The sequence below is a fragment of the Trachypithecus francoisi genome, unplaced genomic scaffold (genome assembly GCF_009764315.1).
Source record: "Trachypithecus francoisi isolate TF-2019V2 unplaced genomic scaffold, Tfra_2.0 Lachesis_group16, whole genome shotgun sequence".
Taxonomy (NCBI): Eukaryota; Metazoa; Chordata; class Mammalia; order Primates; family Cercopithecidae; genus Trachypithecus; species Trachypithecus francoisi.
Window position 1 is genome coordinate 27,172,600 of NW_022681461.1, and position 24,354 is coordinate 27,196,953.

At 42.3% G+C, this 24,354-nt stretch overlaps 1 protein-coding gene and 1 long non-coding RNA gene across 5 annotated transcripts in view; one reads left to right on the top strand and one right to left on the bottom strand.

Annotated features, from left to right (window-relative positions):
* TRPM3 (transient receptor potential cation channel subfamily M member 3) overlaps nucleotides 1–24,354 on the top strand; it is a 332,704-nt gene that overhangs the window by 267,905 nt on the left and 40,445 nt on the right. For all 4 annotated transcript variants that reach the window (XM_033237111.1, XM_033237115.1, XM_033237113.1 and 1 more), the window contains one exon: nucleotides 2,121–2,295. In XM_033237111.1, the coding sequence (XP_033093002.1) occupies nucleotides 2,121–2,295 (175 nt within the window). The remainder of the gene's footprint in view (nucleotides 1–2,120; nucleotides 2,296–24,354) is intronic.
* The window catches only part of LOC117098481, a 129,878-nt gene that overhangs the window by 14,900 nt on the left and 90,624 nt on the right, over nucleotides 1–24,354 (bottom strand). The gene's annotated exons all lie outside the window — the stretch shown is intronic.

Consider the following 24,354-nt stretch of genomic DNA (forward strand, 5'->3'; position numbering starts at 1 on the left):
GACACAGCTGGCTTGCTCACTTTAAAAGAGTTCTGAGGCTGGGCACGGTGGCTCAAGCCTGTAATCCCAGCACTTTGGGAGGCCGAGATGGGCGGATCACGAGGTCAGGAGATCGAAACCATCCTGGCTAACACGGTGAAACCCCGTCTCTACTAAAAAATACAAAAAACTAGCCGGACGAGGTGGCGGGCGCCTGTAGTCCCAGCTACTCGGGAGGCTGAGGCAGGAGAATGGCGTGAACCCGGGAGGCGGAGTTTGCAGTGAGCCGAGATCTGGCCACTGCACTCCAGCCTGGGCGACAGAGCCAGACTCAGGCACAGTGGCTCATGCCTGTAATCCCAGCACTTTGGGAGGCTGAGACAGGTGGCTCACGAGGTCAGCCTAGCCAAGATGGTGAAACCCCATCTCAACTAAAAATACAAAAAAAATTAGCCAGGCATGGTGGTGCACGCCTATAATCCCAGATATTCAGGAGGCTGAGGCAGACAATTGCTCGAACCTGGGAAGCAGAGGTCGCAGTGAGCCAAGATTGTTCCACTGCACTCCAGCCTGGGTGACAGAGCAAGACTCCATCTCAAAAATAATAATAATAAGATAAAAATTAAAAAATAAAATTGTAAGACTAATTTGAGGCCTCCATTATCATTGATAAAATTAGCATTAGGCTTTTTTTTTGTGGATGGGCATCCCTTCAGGAAGTATGACATCTAAGAGAAAGTCTTTTGTATTCTATGTTTTGATGCAAGCGATAGAAACCAATCTCCAACTAGCTTAAGCCTAGAAGGGATATATTGACTTACTGAAGGGCATAATGAAACTGGCTTTAGGGGCTGCTACAAGCAGGGACCCAACCACTGTCAGGATTTGCTCTCTTTCTCTTGCAAATCGGCTTCATTTACTCTGATCAGTTTCACTGGCAGAGGACTCAGAGTCCGATACAATGAACTCACCCCATTACAGAGACACAAGGAACTTCTTTCTCCCAGCTTTAGTTAAAAACAAAACAAAGCAAAGCCAGTAAAAGGATTCTGGTTGGCCTGTCTTGGTCACATCCCTGCCTTCTATCACTCTTGCTGGGGCCAGTACCACATTTAATGTAGCTTGGAAAACATACCTACCTTGTGGCCATACTGGGTAGAAACTGTTTATAAAAGGAGGAGGTAATGGGTTCTGGCCAGGAAAAATCAATAGTTATTGCATCCTCATCTTTTTAATATTTTAAGTGATACAAGGAAAATAATTTGGCATTTAAGAAACAGATCCCAAATAACATACATCATGGAAAGAAACAAGGAAGAAAGAGGAACAAGAGATAACATTATTTGAGAGAGCAGCCTGGAGGATTTTATAAACATGTCAAGATGAAAATCCATCATTTCTACAGCAGGTACAGGTCTGACTCATTAGGGTGCGTGATTCTAATGCCCAAGAAAACACCCTCCATAGCCAATGGGATACACTGCAGGAGAGGTATACAAACAGCATTTCTGTCTGAGAGACTGGTTGGTGGTAGAATACTATGCAGTGGGGTGGGGTCACAAGAATAAGAATATAATGGATAGTTGGTTTATCCTAGCTTTGTTTATAAGCAGTTTATTTTTGTGTTTTTTGTTTTGTTTTGTTTTTTGTTTTTTGAGCTTTCCAATTATTCATTAGCCTTTCAGAACTTAGAAAGGAGGTTTACAGCATTGCAGTCATTCTTGGAATAGTTCAACTATCCCAATTCCAATTTCTCTAAGAATAGAGACCGAAAGAGGACCCTGGCCTCCTCCAGGAGCAGAGAAAAAGCACCTGATTCACATAGAGGCCTAAGCTTCCATTTATATGACTCCTATGCCTAGCCTTGACTCGGTCCTACAGACAGCAACGAAAAATGAAGAGGCTTCATTTGTGTTGCACTTCTTAAACGGTTTTTTGAATCACTGATAGAATTCTGTGGACACTGGCTTCAATAGACCAAGCATCTTCTTATCTGGACACAACTGCCTGTCTAAACATCCCTTACCAGCAGTCTAGAAAGTGGACCTCCTCCCGAGGTTCCCATCATTGTCAGCATTTATAAGAACACTCAATCATATGGGTTTTCTATTGTTTCTCCCTCTGCTTCCCCACCCTTCCAGATGATAGACATGATGTACTTTGTCATCATTATGCTGGTGGTGCTGATGAGCTTTGGAGTTGCCAGGCAAGCCATCCTTTTTCCCAATGAGGAGCCGTCATGGAAACTGGCCAAGAACATCTTCTACATGCCCTATTGGATGATTTATGGGGAAGTGTTTGCAGACCAGATAGACCGTAAGCAAGTTTATGATTCTCATACACCAAAGTCAGGTATTTAAATTCAATTCGGTTGTGTCTTTTCCAAGTTCATTTGTTTGTTCTCAATAAATGGCTCAAGATAGAGGACTGATTCCTAGCTTGCTATCTTGGAGGAAAAAAAATTACAGAAGGTGAATATACAATTTTAGCAAAGTAGTTCTTGGGTGTTTCTTACGTATGTCATGTTCTGTGACACAAATCGACATCTGGTATGCCAAATTTCATCAAAAAACGAACCACTTAAAAAGATCTAAATTACTTTATGATTCAAAATCCCAGGGCCATGTGTTGAATATTTCAGTATCAGGAATACTTTATGTCACTACCTCCCCACCTCTACCCCAGCCACCAGCCCCAGCCTTTAGAAAATAAATTTCTTGAGTTGGACTTCAGAACAAATAAACAATGCTCAATTTCACCATCAGAATTCAAGAGTAAGGGCAAACATCTGCATGGTATTTTTCTTGCACTGGAAACTATTCTCCGACCCCCTTTCCCACTGTCTTAAATTATGTGCTGTTGAGACTCATAGGAAGCTAGTATTCATTGCCTGGAAGTATGGAAAATGCCTTAGGTCATAAACTGAGTTGCTTGCTATAAATGCCAAAAAGAAAATAGTATCTATATTACGAAACAATTCAGTGTGGGGAATGAACGCCAGCAGGCCCCCAAGGTTTCATGCCTTAATAGATGCTGATTCTCTGTAATAAGCACTCCTTTTGTATGGAGTTTGAAGATAGTTGTATCCTAGGAGTCTGTTCCAGGATTTTATTTGGACCAAATGTCAGGACACACCAGGCATTGGGAAATTTTTTGGGAAGAAAGCATCATTAAAGAAACATCTTTCAGTGTGGAGGAGTTGAATCCCAGGAGCAACAATTTCTCATTTCCCCTGAGGAGTTTAGTTCTGGAAATAACATCCCTCCAACATTTTTGAATTAACATTTTTCAGACATTTTTTGCTGACAGACCAGCCATCTGAGCCCTGGACTGTGGACATGGATTAGGGTTACATAACCAGGTAGTATAGCTTATTAAGAGCAGGAGCAGAGACTGGTTAGCATGCCTCCTCCCACTGCCCATCCCGGGTAGGACTGAGACCAGGAAAACAGGGACAAGGCAGCAAAGAGTGTGAGTCCTCCAGGCCTGTGAAGAGGATGTGTACCCTGGCAACAGAACACACCGGTACGTCATTTATTCTTCCACGATGGATTTTGAACAAACACACTTTCCTTCTCAAAATGCGTTATCTAAGGCAATCAAGACTTTTTGGAACACCTCATTGAAACAAATACTTGTTTCATGAGACTTAGCCAACTCACTGAGAAAGAATTTTAACTCCATCTCCTGGTTGTAATACCTTTGGCTGACAATGTGCAGCCTTCACCAAGACAGCTTGCCAGGGACTGGGGAAAATCCTTTTGAGAGCCTGCTTTCAGACGGTCCATAAAGGCGCAACAACACTTTTTAAAAACCCACCTATGACCATTCTCCTCAGGGATTAAATGTGCTATTTACCCCCGAGAAATTGTTTTTCCACTTGGTTATATTATTTTGCCTTTTTTAGTTTTCCTTTCTGCTCCAGAAAGAGATTAAGCCCCCAGGGATGTTTTGACAATGCTCCATTTTGGGATGGGAGAAGGAGGGAGGTGTAGGTGTGTTTTATAAATGGGATTCTGTCTGTCCCTCTACAAGTGGCCATTTATTGATGTTGTACTATGAACCCAGCCTAGTGCAACACACACCACCATCTGGCTGAATAAAAGGATTTATTATTGTCATTTTAAAAGAAGGGCTGATTGTAGTTTAGAACTTGAAAACCCCCTGGAGACAGAGAAGAAGTGTTTTGTGTGAGTGAAATATGAAAATAGATTTCCCACCCTGTTAATTAGATCTGTGGAGCTCTACGTGTGTGAGAATAAATTTCAACTCCAAATCCCAATGTATAACTGCCCCAGCCTTGGATAGATGCAGCCTTCATGATGCCTTTCCCCAACCACTCACCTTCCTTTTCGATGTTCTGAAAGTGCTACAATGGTAGCCACTGTTCTAAGCTAAATCAGCCAGTTTTCTGTCTAGTGCTAATGAGTATTTGTCCTTTCTCAAATGGATATAGAAGGCTGCCCCCAAAATCTGTCATGACATTTGGCCCAAGTCATTGAATATTCCTGTCCTCCAAATGATTTGATATTCATGTTATGGCCCTGGATGGGCCCAGTGGGGATTGGGTGACTGCCCTACCTGGTCATTCAGAACTGCTCTGGAGTCCCAACTACCAAGCTATTTGAGAAAGGCACAAATCCTTTATGCTGCCCTATGATGTCCTGCCTCTTTTCTGTGTCATGCCCAGGTTGATTTGTGAAGCATGTTTTCAGGCTGATCGGATCTCACATCCGCCTGGACCCACAGCCCTGCCCCGGGTCTGCCAGTCCCATCCTGTGGGTGTACCCCTGGTGGGCCTTCTGAAGTGCTGCTCATTCAAACACACCTTCACAGAGTGACTCATTTCTAACGGAATGCACGTGCTCCATAGCTAACTCTTTTTGTTTTTTACTTCAGAATTGCTGAGCCCATTTCATGTTTGGGAAAATGCTTTTTCTTAATTGGGTTGGACGTATATGGATGTACAATAGGGCCCTTGGGGTGGGTTTTTAACATCAATCACACACCTCAGAAGAGAGGGCGGCTTTGATGCCCTCACTTCTGGGAGGCAATGTTACCTTACTACAGATTTTTTTGATATGCCTTCCACCTTTTCTTCTGTTATTTGTTCTAAACACAGAGACCAAAGATCGATAAGATCAATAAAGCCTAAGATACTGGAATGAAACTTGTAAGGTTACTTTCCAAATGTGCTTAAAACTAAACCAAAAGGAAAGAAAATGGAGTCGCTGTAAAGTCACAACATAATTGAGGTGCTTTTCACCTCTAAGCCGTGTTGGACTATACACAAATGATAGTTCAGCCTTCATCCAAGTTCTCTGTGGAGACTGGAATGTTTGCTTTGGGTTTAGGAAGCGGAGGAGAGTGAGAGAATGTGATTGGAAGCAGACGATAAGGAACCTGGGGAAGGGACTGTGACTGTCTGCCCTACCCGGAAACGTTGCCTACCGCCCTGATTTAATTCGTGGGAATGCAACTTGCTGTTGTTGTGTGGCTGGTTCCTTTTCGGTTTGTTTGGTTTCTTCCAAATAGCCCAAGATTGTCCTCACGTGTTTGCTATACAGAATCCTAGCTCTCCAAGACCCAACCTAAGGGCTGCCATGAAGCAACTTGGGCTCCGGGTTGTTAAATGCATGGCTACCAAATGATGACACCCTTTTGGGTAGTCTCATTTGTGTGACCCATGTGACATGGCCTCTGAGAGCTGGTCAGGATCCCACTGGAGCTTGAGGGGAAAAGCCACTTAGAAGAGAGGAACAGCAGAATTCATTTCCAGCCCAGCAGCATTTCATGCCAAGGCCGGAGCAAAGCTAAAATTAGATGGACTCTTGCCAGCTTAGAAATCTGGTTCTGCATTCTGGTGTGTGAGGTGCCTAGAAGTGTACCTTTGTTGGCAGGGAAAATGGGGTGTCTCTAGCTTTCTCCAGCCCCTGAATGAATACGACTTTCATTTATTTACAGGGCGTCCATGTGCTGCTGGCTGTATATTCAGATTCCCCAGGCTGTACCAGGGCAGGAGAAAAATGAATCATGCTCTTGAATGCATTAAGTAAGGGTCTAAATTTAGTCCTCCTTTCTGCTTCTCTGAGTATTTTTACAAGTTTAGATAGTAATGTGAAAGCAGAATGTCCAAAACTTACTTTCTCCCATGACAACTTAATATTATCTAGCCCTTTCCATTCACTCCAAATTAACTATGCGATCTACTTAATGCCTGGGTTATGTTTTTTTTCTTACTGCCTAGGGCTTTTCCATCTAAAATTAATAGGTAGTCTGGGGTAGGAAGGTTTTTGTTTTGTTTTTGCTTTATTTATGTGTGTATATATTTAGTACAAAGGTTTGCTATGAAAAAAAAAAAATCCTTGCTTTTTGGGTCCGTGTTGTCTCTGTGATGTTGACTGAATTTAAAGTGTTGTTTTTGTCATGTGTGTGCATGTAAAGCCAAAACACATTCCTGAATTATTTTTCTACCTCAAATTAATTGTTCCTCACTTCCCATGTGGAAATCAGTACAGCTCAAGGAGCCAGTCTCTAAAGTACGCCTGCTTGTGGTGAAGCTTAGAGCAGCATGAACGAAGAAGATGACTATTGTTATGCATTGCAATTGTGAAACGCCAGTTCTCAAGACTCAGGGCTGTGCATCTATTTAGTATTCTGGACTGATCTTCTCTAATGGATTCAGAGCACACTAATGCCTAACAGCTATAGTGTGGGGAGTGTTGCTTGACCAAAGTATTTTGGAAAAGAAAACTTGAGCCAGTGCCAACTTTTGGGAAAAGGAGAATTGTTTTGTTGGGTTTTGTTTTCACAAATTGCTAAGGAAGCAAGCCAATATAAGGCACCATCCTCATTTTCTGTCCCTGAAAGTCAGCTTACGTTATAGAGAATACCCACCTGACTTGTTTACTAATACAAACCGAAGCTTCAGGATTTACTAATAACAGAGCTATCTGCAGACAGGCCTTTGTGATGATTCCGGACACGGTTTTGATCAACACTTGTTCTATTGTTATAACATTTAATTAGCATTTTCTCACAGGTTGGACTCCACTTTGAGTTCTTTCTTCAGTCAATGAATATTTATTTTCTTTGTACTATGAGCTGGAAACCAGAGCACAGAGATGCCTGTGACAGAGGCATTGTCTTCAAGGAGCTTACAGTCCAGGAAAGGCCAGCTGACACTGACAATGCATGTGTAGGGATGGAGCCAAAGAAGGTAGTCAGTTCTACCTGGGGTGGGAGATGAGACCTTGCAGAGAAAGGGAGGGTTGAGGTGAGCTGCGCAATATGAGCTGATGTTTCAGGCAGATGAGAGCAGGAGGTGTAAGGAGGGGAGAATGGCCTTCCAAACTGAGAATTAGTATAAAAAGTTCCAGGAGCAATGGATACTTTAGTACGGCTGATGGTAGAGTAAGAGGCAAGAGACAGGAAGTAGGAGAGAAGGGTCTGAGGAAAGAGACGGGGTACAGATCCTGGAGGACTTATACTCCATGCTCAGAATAGTACCATGATCAAGATGTATGTTTTCATCAGAGCTCCCAAGCAAAAATGTGGAAGGTCCATAAGAGGGGTTGAGGTAGGAGGTGAGAGGTGAGAGGAAATTTCTAAAGCAGCAGCAGCTGGAATGGAGGAAACAGGCAGGATGAAATTTTAGGAAGGAACAATCAAAAGAGCCTGAGAAGAAATCAGATGGTGCAGAGGGTGATAGTGGGAAAAGCGGAAGAGGATTTAAAACAAAGGAGCTGGAGATTATACCAAGGTTTCTGGCTTAGTCTAAAGGGTGATGTCATTCACTGAGATAGAGAATCTGGGACAAGGAACTATGGGGGTATGGGGATTTTTTCTGTCAAGATTGAATCGAGTTTGAGGTTTCTATGGGAATTCCAGGAAAACCATGAAGAAGGCTATTTTGCACATAGAACTCTGGAGCTCAGTAGAAGCTGGACTGGAGATAGACATTTAGGGATCAACTATATAACCACCATGATGGTTAATGCCATGATGGGTGAGCTTACCAGAGGGCACAAGTAGAGGGAGAAGAGAAGGCCAGAGTGGAATACTGAGTGGTCAACAGTGTCAAATGCAAGAGAAAAGCCCAACTGGGTGGATATTTACAGAAGTCCATTTAGTTAGTCCTTCAGGAAGTCACTGGTGACTTTTGCCAGGGGATTTTTATTTCAGTGGCAAGTGCAAAAACCAATTACAGTGATGTAAGAGTAAATGAGCAGCGGACAAAGCATTTACTAGGGAAGAGGGAGAGAAGTGCTGTATATGTATCAGCGGGGCAGGAGGGACAGAGAAAGCACAATGTAGTAGAGCTCTAAGAAGACTGATGTCTTGTAATCACCACTAGGAAAATGGCAAATGTCACTGACTTGGTACATATCACAGGAGTGCTCTGGGCCACCTATTTGCATAGATAAGTTGTATATTTTCCCAGTCACGACTCTGCACCCGGATATAGTACAGGAAAGACAAATGGCTGGATTAATCCAAGATTGAGGCTTTGCTGTGCCCACATGGCAGAGAGAACAGGGACTAGGGCTATTAAAGATGTTTGCAAGAGTTCTTGAAGTTACACATTGTGAGGTCTAAGATGAAGGGAAAAGAAAGGTATAAAGTTGGTGAAAACCCCAGAGGAAAAAGGAATAATCAAAGGACTAGACTTCTAGCCTGAGAAGCAATTACACTGACTAAAGATCCTGAAGGCTGTGATGATACAATGTGGTCAGGGAATAGTAAATTGGTGTTCAGAATTAAGAGGTGAAGCAGTTTAGAATAATGATAAGGTCCAGGGGTAGCTATGAGGATGGGTTCTAGAACATGCTGGAGTTGAGGTCAAGTATCTTGAAGCTAGATTCTTCTGTGTTTATCAATACAGATATTGAAGTTGTTCACAGTGACAGAAAGTGTGAATGGGAAGACTTTGATCAAGATGCCCTGAAACTTAAAAAAGAAAGGGCTTTTTGCTCAAGAGTAAAAAACAGTGGTTTTGAAAAGGCAAAGAGTATCAATAAAAATGCAGACATTACCTCTGGGAACCACAATGTAGAAAATGTGCAACTTCTACTTATAAAGGTTACAGAGAGGTGGTGTCTTCCTGCAAGATAGATTTTAATTAAGGCAAGAAAATGGGGAAGTGAACTCATAAAAACATGAGAAAGAAGGCCAGATGCAGTGGCCCATGCATTTCGGGAGGCTGAGACAGGAGGACCATTTCAGGTCAGGAGTTCAAAGCTCCAGTGACATATTATTGTGCCACTGCACTCCAGCCTGGGCAACAGAGCAAGACCCTGTCTCAAAAAAAAAAAAAAAAAAAAGGTACAAGAAAGCAGAGGAGTTTGTATTCAGTGATAATGGGTTCCAGAAGACTCAGGGGAAAAGGAGAAAAAGGGAACAGCGATAAGAGCTCAGGGGGCAGAAAGCCTAGCATCATATGAGGACAATAGCCCAGGGGAAGGTGGGTGGCTGGATGAGCTTGCATTGTAGGAATAGAGGATGACAGAAAGAAGTATGGTGGGAGTAACTTAGCCAGAGTTTTAAGAGAGTTAAAGACTGGAACCCTAGTAGTATAAAAGGTCAGATGAACCTAATGATATCTAGCCCTAAAAGGATGGAATTGGAGACTTTGTGTAACAGAGAAGAGTAACTAGATCCTGAAGAGGAACCTCCCCAAATGGCTAGAGAATTCTCCATCTCAAAGGAGGTTCTTCTTTTGAAATTGGCAATGGCTTGTGATGCTAGAGAAGCATCATTCATCACCTTCCACAAAGGTGAACTCTTGATATAACCTTGGAATATTCCACTTTTCTTTAACTTTTTCCAGACTTGCTAATATCTTGCCTATAATTAAATTGAGTGCTTGTTCCATCTTGACCATTTTCAGCCTCTGTTGTAATTCTGCCTTTAACAGAGCATTTTTGTTTCACTCTATGTTTGTGTGACTTCAAAGACCATGCTTTTTGTACTCTACCATGACTAGTAAGTCCTCGGTAACCCGGCTACTCCCAGTAGAACTGCAGAAACACCATGTAGCCTGAGCCCGCAAAGCATGTGCAAGCTAGCGTTCACTTTCATACACTCTCACATGTATATGCAGACTCACATTTCTCTTTTCTCTCCTCCAGCCCTGCTTCTGCCAAGACATTTTTATCTATTCCCCAAATCCTCCTTTCTGTTGCCCCTTCTGAAAACACTCTAAGGTCCCTGAGAGCTTGTACATTTGGAAAAAGCAGCCAGAGAAAATCAAGGGCTATTTCTGGATTCTGTGCTGCCACCTTCCGTTCCCTGGGGTGGGGAGTCCTGAGCCAGTACCTGCTTGAAATATGGGAAGAGAAGTGAGTACTTCTCCATACTATTCCACCACACTAATTTAACCATCTTGTAAGTAAAAACAGGACACCCAAAATAAAAATAAACCCATCGGCTCCACGCATCCTAGACATAACCTACATGTTTCGAAGGAAAGATTATATATGAAGTAGTTGTAATCTGGTGTCATCATAAATCATCTCACAGTGTGGCTGCAGGGATCTCTTAGACTCCCAGAATGGTGGTAAGTCTGGAAATTCTTCAGAACAGCCCTGTACAGAAGCTATTGTGATGGTGCTCATCTAGATCTATGTTGTCCAGTACCATAGCTGCTCGTCACATATGGCTACTGAGTGCTTGAAATGTGGCTAGTATAAATGAGAAATTAAATTTTTAATATTTCTCTTTTTAATTAACCAAGATTTTAATTTAAATAGCTGCATGTTGCTAGTGGCTACTGAATTAGATAGCTCTGTTCTAGAATATAAAAATCCTTTAGAATGCCAGCTCTGTGAGAGCAGGGACCACATTTTCCTTGTTCACTGCACTGTCTCCAACCTCTCAGTCTGTGTCTCATACAATGTAGGTGCTCAGAAAATAGTTGGTGCATGAATTAAACTCCTTGAAGCAGAGGATAGAGAGAGATGTTGTTATCTGCTTTAAACAATCAATCAAGCAAACAAAAAGATTTCAGGGACTACATATAAAGAAACTAGAAAAGCTGAAGTGTCAGAAATGTCAGTGAAGATGATAAAAAGAAGCTACGTTTGTTATAAAGGAATTTAAAATGTGGATTATATTAAATGTAGTGATCGTGGATTCATGACACACACACACACACGCACAGGGTGGAGGCGGGGAGGAGTGAGAAAGGAAAGTGGAATCAAAGGGGATTCTAGAGTTAAGTTCCTGAAAGTAGCTAGCTAACTTTGTTTTCAAGAAGAAAATTCCAGCTGCATTCAAGAAATATCTATTGAAAAAGTCATGATTGTAGTATATGTGCAGAGATTAGGCAGCTATAAGGAAGGAAGGGAGGAAATGAGGGAGAGAAGGAAGTAAGAAAGGAAGGAGAAGATAAGGAAAGAAGGGAGGGAGGGAAGGAAGGAAGGAAAGGAAGGAAGGCCGGCCCGCCCACCCGCTGGCCCTTGATTGTTGAGGGCAGCAGAGGAAGGAAGAGAGAGCTGTGTGAGCCCAGCTGCAGGACCAGTTGAGGCCCATGCAGAGAGCCCCACCAGCTCTGAGCCTCACCATGATAGCAGCGGTTGCCATGCATCCTGTAACTATGGCCTTTCCAAAGGCTCAGTGTTCTGACCAAATACAGCAAGGCAGATGGTTGATTTCCACTCAAAACAGAGTACACCCCTTCTTAATGACGTGGCAAGATTTTAATTGATCTTTATTAACAGCAACCAACAAATAGACTGATCTCCACACAGACTAACTATTAGCGATGATCCCAGCAAGGCCCATGCTTTAGTTGATTTTCCCTCAAATGGGACAGAGTTCAAATAAGCCTGCAACCTCAATATGCAAGGGAAAGGAAGATGCTCAAGATCTTTTGCAAGATACTATCCAGTGGAGCGAGTCGCTTCCTGCAGCTAGATTTCAGACCACGTCTGTCAAGTGATTTTTGACTGAATTGCTTGGCCTTCAGTCAGATATTTGATATCTAGAACATCAGTGCTAAGGTTCAAGATGAGTGCTTGCTTGGAAAAAGACCCCAATAACTTCAGGTCAAATGCAGGATGTTGAGTCTTCATCTTAGTGACACACTCAATTCAAGGAGATGACACCCACTGGTGAGTTAAGGATAGAGGTGGCTATTCCTTGATCCAGGCTCTGGTTATGTGGGCTTTCATTTTACACTGGACATATATGTTTTATGGACTCTTCTGTGTATATATCTCATACTCTAATACACAAAGGAATAAAGGAGACATCCTGCTATAATGTTTTCCAGATTCTAGTTTGAATGGGTTCATTCATTCAGTGACATTTACTAAGCACTTCGAGGGCCAGGCTCTGTGCCACAAGATGGGAGTTAAAAAGACACACTTTATTGCCTCGGTTTTGAAGGAAGTTGCTGAAGAAGACTGACAGCTAAACACACATTACAAATCAGTGTGATATATATCACATACGTATCTCATATATATCACAGAAGTGTCGTGTAAGGACTTAACTCAAAGGAAAGGACACAGTTTAGCAGTAGGAAGAGGGGACAGAGAAAAGGAAGGGAGGGCCAGATGCACTCTGAGAAAGTCTCCTGGAGGTAACAGTTAAGCTGGATCACAAAGGATATTAAGCATTTTTCAGACAGATAATGACAGGGCCCTCTAAACAGAGGGACTGTTATGTACAAAGCCAGAGACATGACAGAGCATGCCTGGCATGGGCCTGTGGGGGCCAGAGAGAGTGGAGACATGAGGTGTCCTCCCTGGACCAGCCTGGAACTAGCCTCTGGGTTAGTTCCGTGTACCAGGTGCTCCCAAGCCCCCTGTACCTACCCTGGGTTAATGTGGACACCATATATTTTTTGTCTGATTTATTGTATGTATCCCTCAGTGGATTCTATGCATTGTGGGGCTTGGGGATGGGTTGGGGCCAGCGTCTGTATTTATCTTTTCCAACATTACTTGAGCAAATAAGTGGAGAAGAGGTTAGTAAGGTAAATTGCTGTAAAGGGCTTTATATGTCAGGCTAAGCAACTTGGATCTTGTGGGAAATTCACAGGTCACCTTGTGTGGAGCCCCTTGTTAAGTACAGCTTCAGTTTATGGAACTCATAGGTGTCCTTGAAGAGTGGGGAGATGGCAGCTAGAAAACATGCAACCATAATGCTCATGTCAGGGAAATCAGATAAGCCATAAAAAAGCCCTTTGTTCCAAAGTATCTTCTAAAAGAGGGGTAACAACTTTCTCTTTTAAGAGTAGACATATTCCCTGAACAGGTTAAACCTGCTGACTCTTTTCCCCTTAATGTGAAGTATGTGAATCTCTCCTCTCAACCCTCAAAATAGCTGAAATCAGCATTCAGGAAAGGAGCGTTGAAATGGGGGCAGGTGACATGGAAGCTGATGGCTCAGCATGCATGAGGTGGGCTCTGAGCAGCCAGCAGCCAGCATTAGGCAACTGAGTGTCTGGAGGGCAAGGAAAGTGAGACAGGGTGTGGAGAGGCTTCACAAAGACACGTGGTGGCAAAACGGCTTTGCCAACATTGCAGTTTTGTCAAGGGTCCTGGCAGATGCCCAGTTTGCCTCCAAATACTGTCTTCTACGCTGCCTGCGGTAAATTGCTGATGCCTGAACTTGAATATCAGGATCATCTGAAGTTCTACAAGCCTCAGGCTCCTCAGTTCGGTCTGCAGGCATGGGCTTCCTAGCTGCAGCTTTTTCAGTTCAGCTAGTTTTCTCCTCCTCCAAACCCTATCTCTCCCCTTCTGGAAAACTAACAGAGATGCAGAGGAGAGAGAGGAAGAGAGGAGGGAATTAATGTATTTATATACTACTCTCTCCCACTTTTTTCTTTTTTATCATTAGTTCATCCACATCAAGAAATCTATTCCCACTTGGCATGGTGGTGCACACCTGTAGTCCCAGCTACTCGTGAGGTTGAGGCAGGAGGGCCACTTGAGCCCAGGAGTTCTGGGTTATAGTGTGCTGTGTTGATCGGGCGTCCACAGTAAGTTCAGCATCAATGTAGTGACCTCCTGGGAGTGAGGGAGCAGCAGGTTGCCTTAGGAGGGGTGAACTGGTCTAGGTTAGAAATGGAACAGGCCAATACTCCCATGCTGATGGGTAGTGGGATCATGCCTGTGAACAGCCACTGCACTCCAGCCTGGGCAACATAGTGAGACTCTATCTCAAAAAAACTAAAAATAAAAATCTGTTCTCCAGGAAACTCAAAGGTCTGAAAGGCCCAAGGACAACCCAGAGAAGCTGAGTACTCTCAAACAGGCTTTCTTGTGACCACAGGATAATCTCCCATAGTCAAGGTCTATCTCACTGGTTCTCAACCAGAGGCAGTTGCACCCCCTAACCACCACCCGGCAAAGAGACATTTGGCACTGCCTGGAAGTATTTTGATTGTCACAACCTAGGGAGTGGTACTGACATCTAGCAGTAGAGGCCAGGGTTGCTGCCTAACATCCCATGATGCACAGGACCCCTTCTCCAAAGAATTATCCCCCCCAAAATGTCAATGTGCTGAGATTGAGAAAACTTGGGTTCTGAACCCAAAATTCAACTCCTTCTTATTGCTTCTCAAAGAAAAATGACACAATATAGTTGCCTCAATTTGTAAAAAGTCCTAAAGGACAGATCTGAAGGGGCTCCAAGTCCTCACAAACTAAAGCCAGGCAGAGAGTGCTACAGGTCCCCAATGATCATCCCTTACAGGGTTTCATGACATCTCCCTCTGCTCTGCTCACTCTGTCTTCAGACCAAAGACCAAGTTAGGACATCGGGCATTTAGAGTGTCTGAACAGTCAACATGAAGGACCACTTTTGGCAAACGCCAGTAGATCTTGTCCCATGCCCTTGGGCACCAGTTTTGGACATAATAAGCTATCATTGCTATGAAGAACAAGAAGAACCCAGGACCTTAACCTAGCATTTATAACTTACAAATATTTTGCAAATCCAGGTGGAATCTAGCAAACTTCAATACCACCCTTCTCAAGTTTGCATCTAAAAGACACCAGTCTTTATTTTTTTTGCGGGGGGGTAGAAAAGCACCATGATGCACTCACAAAGAAAGTGGTCTGAGTGATCTCAGATGTCCTGGCGAAATAGTTCAGTTCAATCAATCCAGCTCACCGTTTGTGATAAAGCACAAAGGGGAATCATACCCCCCATGATAAGACTCAATAGTGATATTTACTGACCAACTTAACACCACTGAACCAAATTGAAAACAGCTTTTAAACATGCACTGAGGCCAGTGACTCTCTCCTGAGTCGAGGGGCTAGCTTTACAGAATCACAGGCCTTGAAGCAAAAGGATGAAGTCTGCTATGTGCCCTTTTTAATATTCTGAACAAGGGCTTCAGAAGTAAAATGTCACTGTGAACTGAATGGTTACAGTACTGTTACAAGAAAGCCAGTTGCTGACAAGTACTTCAAAGTCACTCGTGCCACCTGAGGAACATAATGTTCAAGCACTGAAGGAACTATACATGGTGCATGCGGTTCTATTCTACAGCAAGTAATTGGATATACAGGGTGGGGGATGCCTCTATCAGACAGGTCACGCACTAAAAGACTGGATTCTTTCCTGTGGATTTAAGATTATCAACCCTATCAGGAGTCTACATAAGATAGCCAACTGCTGAAAATGTCACTGCTTTTTGCAAAATGTACGGCAGTCGTACTTAAGCAGGTTGTATTGAATACAGGGATGCCTGAATTCTCTATTAACTACCAAGTGTGTTACAAAACTATGTCTTGGGTTTCATGGGTTTCTTCTGACATTTCTAGGGAAAGGGAAGTCAATTAACATTTGTTGAGAGGCTATTACAGTGGCTGGCACCAGGCCAGGCACATGATACACTGTGACTCATTAGTGCTGATTTACTAGTGATCTACATGAAGAGCAGAGGTTAAAGAACTTGTTGAAGGCACACAGCCAGAAAGTGGCAGAGGCTGAATTGGAATCCATACCCATCTGACTTCTAGACCCACGCTCTTAACTTCTGCATTAGAACAGAAGGCTGCTTCCATCTGAATCCAGAGCCTTGCGCTTTCCCCTACACCTCACTGCAGTGACTAGACCACATCACGCATTTATTTACTTAGCAACCACTTATTACAAAGAGAAAGCAGTAAACAAGAGAGGCCTTGGCATGCACTTCATAGCAGTTACATCTACTGTGGGGTTCGGTGGAAACAGTAAGTCAACAAATAAACAGCATACTTTGGGGCGGTCATAACTGCCAGGGAGAAAATAAGTCCAACTCGTAGGATCAGAGTCACTGCGGTAAGGACGTGGGCATACAAGTTTATAGAAAATGGTCAGTGAAAGGGCTTGAAGAGATAACATTGAGCTGAAATGTGAATAATGGAAATAGGCATGAAAAGAGCTGGGGAAGGGACATTTCAGACAGAGAGAACAGCAAGGGAAAAAGCCATATGGTAGGAATGGTCTGGATGCTTTCAACTGGGATCAGAAAGAATGCCAGTGTGATTGGAGTTGAAGATCTACAGCAGGGGCCATGTGCGGTGGTTCAGGCCTTTAATCCCTGTAATACCAGCACTTTGGGTGGCTAAGGTGGGTGGATCATGAGGTCAGGAGTTTGAGACCGGCCTGGCCAAGATGGTGAAACCCCGTCTCTACTAAAAATACAAAAATTAGCCGTGCACAGTGGCAGGCGCCTGTAATCCCAGCTACTCGGGAGGCTGAGGCAGGAAAATCACTTGCACCCAGGAGGCGGAGGTTGCAGTGAGCCGAGATCACGCCATTGTACTCTAGTCTGGGCGACCGAGCAAGCCTCCATCTGGAAAAAAAAAAAAAAAAAAAAAGAAGATCTACAGCAGCAACTCGTGGTGGAATTTCTGTGTTCAAGTATGTGGTTTAATTCTAAATGAGGACTGGATTTAACAACTGGATTTAAGAACAGGATCGGCAACTTTGCAGCTATTCAAGACACAGTGCACTGCCAAAGTTTGATGGTCAGGAAGGTAGAGAATTGCCCAGAAACCACTGGTTTCCAGAATTAGGAAATGAGGAAGGGAGCTTCCTCCACCATTGAAGCCATCCTGTGGCTTCCCAGAAGAGTTTCTATGGCACTGACATGTGATACCTTGGATAGTCTCAGAATCACTCATCATGGATAAATTAGACAGTACCATGAAAAATACATTGTACTGCCCATGAGGAGATTCACCTGTCTCTACAAGTATGTCAAAATGGCATTCATCATGAAAACAGGGGGCATCCTGGTAATACAAATGAGATGTGGCTCATAGATGGGTCAGAAAATTACACATTGGAAAGAGGTAGCTAATGTCCCAAGATGCCAGCAGCATTGCACAGAATATAACGTACTCAGAGAAAAAGCTTGATGAAGAGTTTGCTTTTGGAAGTCATCATTAGTCCAACCACAGTTCATAGTTATGGAGTGCCTGGTGCGGGTAGAGAACTCGGTTAAGAATGGTTTGAGTTAGTGTGACAGGAACAGTCCAGGACAGAGGCAGAAGCCAGACACTGAATCTCAGTTCTGTCATGTCTACTAACCCTGTGACCTTGGGCAAGTTACTGAAACTCTCTGTTCTTTGGTATATTCTTAACAGTTTGAGAACAGAAAGGAGGTCAACCCTGGTGTTCCTCTCACACAAGAACACAGCCCAGAAAAAGAACGTTCTTTCCCAAATGAATATAAGCCCAAATGAATATAATCAGACATTCATGCATATTATTGTTTTTGATGAAGCTAAAATTTGCATCAATGTCAGAGTGGGATGTATTCAAGGAAAAAAAAATAAGCATTAATAAATAATACCACCGGTGATGTGTAAATGTGCCACATTAATGAAACTGATACCCAAAGACCAAAATTTGGGAAAGAATGAAACAAATGGCACAGCGTCAAAGGCTACTTAGAGATAAGGTGTTATTAGAGATAGTAGTAACTGTAGGAAAACATGAAGTAGGGTATGTGTAAGGGTGAGCCCTATAAAGCTAAAGTTTGCAAAGCCACTGTTTCTTCCAGCAGGGAAGCCAGCTCCAGGTAGATGTAGGAGCCTTCACTACTTCGAACACCCAGGTGCCCTCTAGGCTTCTCTGTTCCATTTATGTTCATTTAAAATGAGGGGGGAAGATGGCTTGATCCTAGGAGTTCAAGACCAGCTTGGGCAACATACCAAGACCCCATCTCTACAAAACAAAGCAAATTTAGCTGGGTGTGGTGGCACACACCTGTGGTCCCAGCTACTTGAGAGACTGAGGTGGAAGAATTGCTTGAACCTGGGAGTTTAAGGCTGCAGTGACCTGTGATTATGCCACTGTACTCCAGCCTGGGTGACAGAGTGGGACCCTGTTGGAAAAAAGAAAAGAAAAAAAACAAGCTCACTGAAACAACCAAGCCAAAATAAGCAGTCTCAAATAGCACGCCTCTCTCTCCACAGCAAAACAGAACCAAGGTGTTATGCTGCAGCTCCTCATGAAAAACCACAATTGTGTTTCTCCCATTGTGTCAGCCTGCCAGCCAGCCTGAAAGTCATTCTGGGCAGCTAACCTAATTATTCATTCATTCATGGATTCAGCAAATATTTGGAACCAACTCTGTTCCAGGCATTCTCCTGCGTAATGGGGAATAGTAATGAGAAAAACTGATGAAGCTCCTGCCTCCTTGGGAGCTCATAGCCTAGTAGAGGCATCAGAGATCAAACCCAGAATTACACAAATAAATACTTAATCGTAAGCTCTGCTAAGTATGTGATGAACGAATACAGAGGGCTATGAGAACATCTAACAAGGAGATATATTTGGGGCTCAGAGAAAGGCTCTCTGAGGAAGCGACTTTCAAGCCAAGCTATGCAGAATAAGCAGGAATTTGCTAGGGAAAGAGTAGGAAAAGAGCCCAGACAGGGGAAACAGCCAGTGCAAAGTCCTGAGACAGAGGGGAGGGTACTCCTCCTGCCAGTAACTGAGAGAAGACCAGCAGGGTAGAAGTATGATGTGCAAGGAGAGAATGGTGGGGAATAAAGTTGGAGAGGCAGACCAGGGCCAAGTTGTGCAGGGCCTTTTAGGCTAGTGTAAGGATTTGAATGTTCTCCTAATTCACTGGGAAAACTATGAAGTGAAGGATTTTGTGCAGGAATTGAGTTGATGATCATGTTGATGATGGTGGTGGTGGTGTGTGTGTGTATGTGTGTGTGACATGAATTGCATGGTTTAACCTACATTTCTGCATCAATCCAAGGGTGGTGGTGTTGGTAGTGTGTGTGTGTGCATGTGACATGAATTGCATGATTTAACCTACATTTCTGCATCAATCCAAGGGTTACCAGAACCCTTTTTGAGGGTTCAACAAACACCAGACCCTGCAGTGTAGGAGCTGGCAAGCCTGGCTTCCAGGCTGTTTGCCCTAATGTGCTGGCTATGAGGACCTGAGCCCAGTTCTTCACTGTGAGATGAAGTGATTAGACCTGAACTCTAACAGTGGTGGTCTTGACGGGCAGCATGGCCCCCATGTTTTGGAAACTTTACCTTGGAAATTGAAGGGTTTTTTTTTTAAACTTTACCCTTTTTATTTTTGGAAACTTTACCTTAGAAATTCAAGGGTTTTTTTTTTTTTTTTTTTTTTTTTTTTTTGCCCTCCCTGATTGTTTTTGCTTGCCCTCCCTGATCAGGGGCATCATTGACACTGAGGAGTTAGAGCCCAGGCTGTGTGTGTAACCTGCAGTGCACAGGACACTCCCACAATGAATCATTGTTTTCTATCCACACAGCTTTCTGCTATCCCAGCAGACATTCACGTAGGTGAAAACCTGGTTATAATTATCTAAGCCTAACTCCATTTTACATTTAAATACACAAATGTTTCCATGTTTTTAATAAGCTGTGAATTTTTCCAGGAATGAAACCACCATGAAAATCGAGGGAGATGGTATTTTGTTTGCTTTGGAACTTTCTCATGGGTTGTTCGCCATTTTGGAAAATCAACTCACCAAAGACAATGTTCCTCATTGTATTTGAGCCTCACATCTGTCTACATTTGTGTCTGTCTTATTCATGGAAGTTCTTCATTTAGGTGTAAGCATTTGACCACTTCACAATGGCTTCTGGAATTGTTGTGTCTGAACATTTATATATTGAAATAGTTATTTTATGATAAATTATGTTCCTTTGATATCCCCTTTATTTAAAATTAGGACATTATATAGATTCTTCTATGACTACATGTGCAGGTAAATTATATCATCTATAAATTTCACTTCAGAAGAATGAAGGAGCAGTAGGAAATAGTTATTATTAAAAAGAGGTGTTAGGGCTGAAAAGATTGAGAACAATTGAACAAGCCCGTTCAGGGCCTTAAAATGCTGCAATTTTAGAAATCTAGTTACTTACTGTATTTAGATGGTCTCTTGGTAACTTTAACGTGTGAGAATGCTATGTTTAAAAAAATGTATTTTGTTAAATGGTGGAGAGAGTTATCGAAATTAACATCACCAGTGAGAAGTCATCTTTGTATTGTTTACCCACTGATATGTTATAAAAAGAAGGGCATTTCATCTTTGTGATGTTTTTCCAAAAACCCATAACCCCCGTCTAATCATGAGAAGAAAACAAAAATCAGACAAACTCAAATTGGATGACATGCTACAAAATGTCTGACCAGTACTCCTCAAGACTCAGTGCCAAAGTGTTAAAAAATAAGGAGAGACTGGAGAACTGTCACCAACCAGAGGAAACTAAGGAGAATGATAATAAAACACAATGTGGGATCCTGGAAGAGAAAAAGAATTTTAGTGGAAAACTCATGAAATTTGTATCAAGTTTGGAGTTTAGCTAATAGTAATGTTCAAACAGTAACTTATGAATGTAAATTTCTTAGGTTTGGCAAATATAGGTGGTTATTTAAGACTTTAGCATTAATGGAGACTGGGTAAGGAATATACAGAACAGGAATTTTCTGTACTAACTCTGCAACTTTTCTACAAATCTAAATTTATTTAAGTTTGTTAAAAGTCTCTTTTTGTTAAAAAAAAAAAAAAAAGCATAGGAAAGCATTAGGAATTCCACATTTGAATGTTAACTTAAGGAATTTTTCTCCAGGATCAATGTGTAAAGAAGACAAAGACGTCCAGGAACCACTGCCAGCTAATGCAAAGCACTGTGTCCTTAGTGATTACGCAAATGCCAACAGTCAAGGTGGACATGGAGAAAATGAAGGGGACAAAGTCATCAGGCTTCAAAGGGGCAGAGAGACATTGCCGGCAACACAGAAAGCAGAAGCCTCTTTCTGCTTCTACAGAAGCAAAAAGAAGGATCAATAAACATGCTATTATTGAGAAAAATGTAGGTAGTCAGGGAGTAAAGAGATGTGAGGGTCATAAAAATAATAATAGCAAATACATAGCGCTTTCTACATAGCAAGCACTGTCCCACATGTGTTATGAATACTAACTCATTCAATCCCTGTAACAATCCTACGAGATAGGATTATTGCCCCTATGATTAATGGGCAAGGAAACTGAGGCACAGAGAATATACCTGTGTATTTTGTGGAACCCTATGAAACTACCTTTTTTGTAAGTCAAAAATGGTCTACTCTCAGAAAGTACATATGGTTCACATTTAACTTAATCAGTAACTTGCCTAAGAGGTACAGCTATTTGAGAGGCAGGGTTGGACTTAGAACCCTGGCAGCTGGCTCAGAAGCCTGGCCTGTGAGCCTCTAAGGTACAGGGCCTCCAGCAGAAATGGTCAGCATTTACAGAGTGCTATGTGGCAGGTGCTGTGCTAAACCTTTGCACACATCAGTAACAACTCGTTTATCTACACAACAACACTCTTAAGGTAGCTGTGATTATCACCTAATTCATAACTGAAGAAACTGAGGCCCAGGGAGCTTGTGTGAACTGCCAAAGCTTACACAGCTAGTAAATGGCAGAGCTAAGACTTGAACCCATGTTGGCCGGCTCCGGAGCCTGGGTCCTGTGTTCTCTGTCTCCTGTGTGTCTGTAGGTACGGCAGAATTTGGAATGAGATAAGCTTTTGCTGCAGGTCATTAGTCTAGAGAGGAGAGACTTTTCCTGTCAAGCCTCTAAACAGATGCTATAGGCTTCCATTTGGTAAGATACATCAGGGAGACATTTTCTGGCCAGCTCAAAATAACTGATACTGTTATTCAGATGGAACAGAAAATTTACCTCATTATCTCTTCCAAAATAAGCAAGGAAATGAAAGACAATGGAATAAAAGGAAAGAAAAAGAATGTGAAAGATTGGAAGACAGACTATAAAAGATAATTGCAAGTGTTCCCATCCTGGAGATATGTGGAATCAAGCACCGTATTTTATTTGCAATTGAATAGCTTCTCCCTGATCTCAAGTGATTCGGTGGCCATTCAATGGACACTTACTTGGTACCTGATTCTACTTTCTCCAGTAGTTGAGAGGTCATGTCATAATAATCTGATATTCAGTCTACGTAATACACACCAAGGTCCTTTCAGATAGAGAGAAAAAAATAGTGAATGTTGCTCACCAGCAGATTTACTTTTAAAATATCTAAGGCCAGAAGCAGTGGCTTATACCTGTAATCCCAACACTTTCTGGGAGGCTGAGGCAGGCTGATCAGTTGAGGTCAGGAGTTCGAGACCAGCCTGGCCAACATGGCGAAACCCCCATCTCTACTAAAAATACAAAAATTAGCTGGGCATGGTGGCGCATATTTGTAATACCAGCTACTTGGGAGGCTGAGGCAGGAGAATCGCTTGAACCCAGGAGGCAGAGGTTGCAGTCAGCTGAGATCGTGCCACTGCACTCCAGGCTGGGAGACAAAGTGAGACTCTGTTTTGGGGAAAAAAAAAAAAAAAAAAAACTCTAGTAATGTTACCCAAAACTTTATTAATGCTAACTACCAAGTGAATCTGAATTAGCAAAAAGAAAAAAAGAAAATCTGAATTACAGATTTTTTTAATGCAGCTCCATTATTTTTACATGTGTAAATGTCTTAAGTTAGGCTAGTGATGGATTGCCCAGCAAGAAGATTCTACACAAATACAGAGTCCCAAAATCTAAAGCAGTTCCAATCTTGAGCACTAAATATTTCAGACTTCTGCACACATGCACACAAAAATGGAAGTAACCTTAAATTAATCACTTTAAATATCAAAATAGAGTAGGTTAAGTCCCATGAACTATTGCTCCTGGATCAATGGTTGGAGTCTGTTCCATGGAAACATAACTTAGACAGGAGACAGACCTAAGCAAGGCAGAAGCAATGAAAAATATCTATTTTAAATACTTTTTACATTTTTGTATTTATATAAATATACATATATCAATTAAATGAAAAGAATATTGCAAGGCAGATACTGTTGGCCCTGCTTTACCCACCTGGCCCTGTAAACCTGACATTGTTATTAGTATTCTATGAAAGCAAATTCATCTCTTGGATTTTGAAACCCACAAACGTGATTGTGAACATCTTTTTTTGTTTTACTAAGTACAAACTAGACAGATGTGGACATCCTGATTGATCTCAGATGCTGACACACAGACTTTTACCAGTTGATAAAGCCAGATACCTTTGCCTGCTATTCCTAAACTCATCGTCTCTGGTTCCTATTATAATCTGGGACCAGTTAGAGCAGTGCATATCCATGGCAACCATCAACATAACTAGTTCATTCAATCACCTAGTCACGTGAAATAATAAGCTATTCTTCATGACATACAGCAAAACAAGATTTCACTTTGTTCATTGCTTGTATAAGTCTTATTTTATGCTTGTCCTTAACCTCTTCTCAACAGACATCCTACTGCAAACCCAACCCTACTATGCTAAATAAAGCTATCAGTGAAGTTAGGTGCACATAGCTATGCCTAAACAGACTGCTTATTCTTGAGTCCATCTACGCTGTCTAGTGAAATGGAGAGGTCTCTGTTTCCATGGATTAAAAACAGATGCAGGATAAACAAGACCTGAAGAGGGCTTACATTGAGTGTTTGAGGCTGTGGAATGAATCACCTCATCCAACACAATATAAATATTTCCTAGCCTGAAATTGGTTATGTCCCTTCCAAAGAGTATCAGTTTACTCATTTACAAAGGAATTATTGGACAATAGTTAAATGAAGACTGGGCTTTTCCGTTTCTTTCATTATATTTATGGGGATAAGTATTCCATTTACATTAAGTGTATTATCTACATAGATGTGGTTCACAAAGCAAGCATGTTAGCCAAACTCACTTTATAGCCATTCTTGCCCTCAAAACTCTTTATAACATGGAAGGATTAATACTTATGGATGTCACCAGTTGAGAGCCACTGACCCAGACAAAAGGATGGAACACAAGGAAAGTCTAAATGCAGATATCTGGGCATGCAAATCC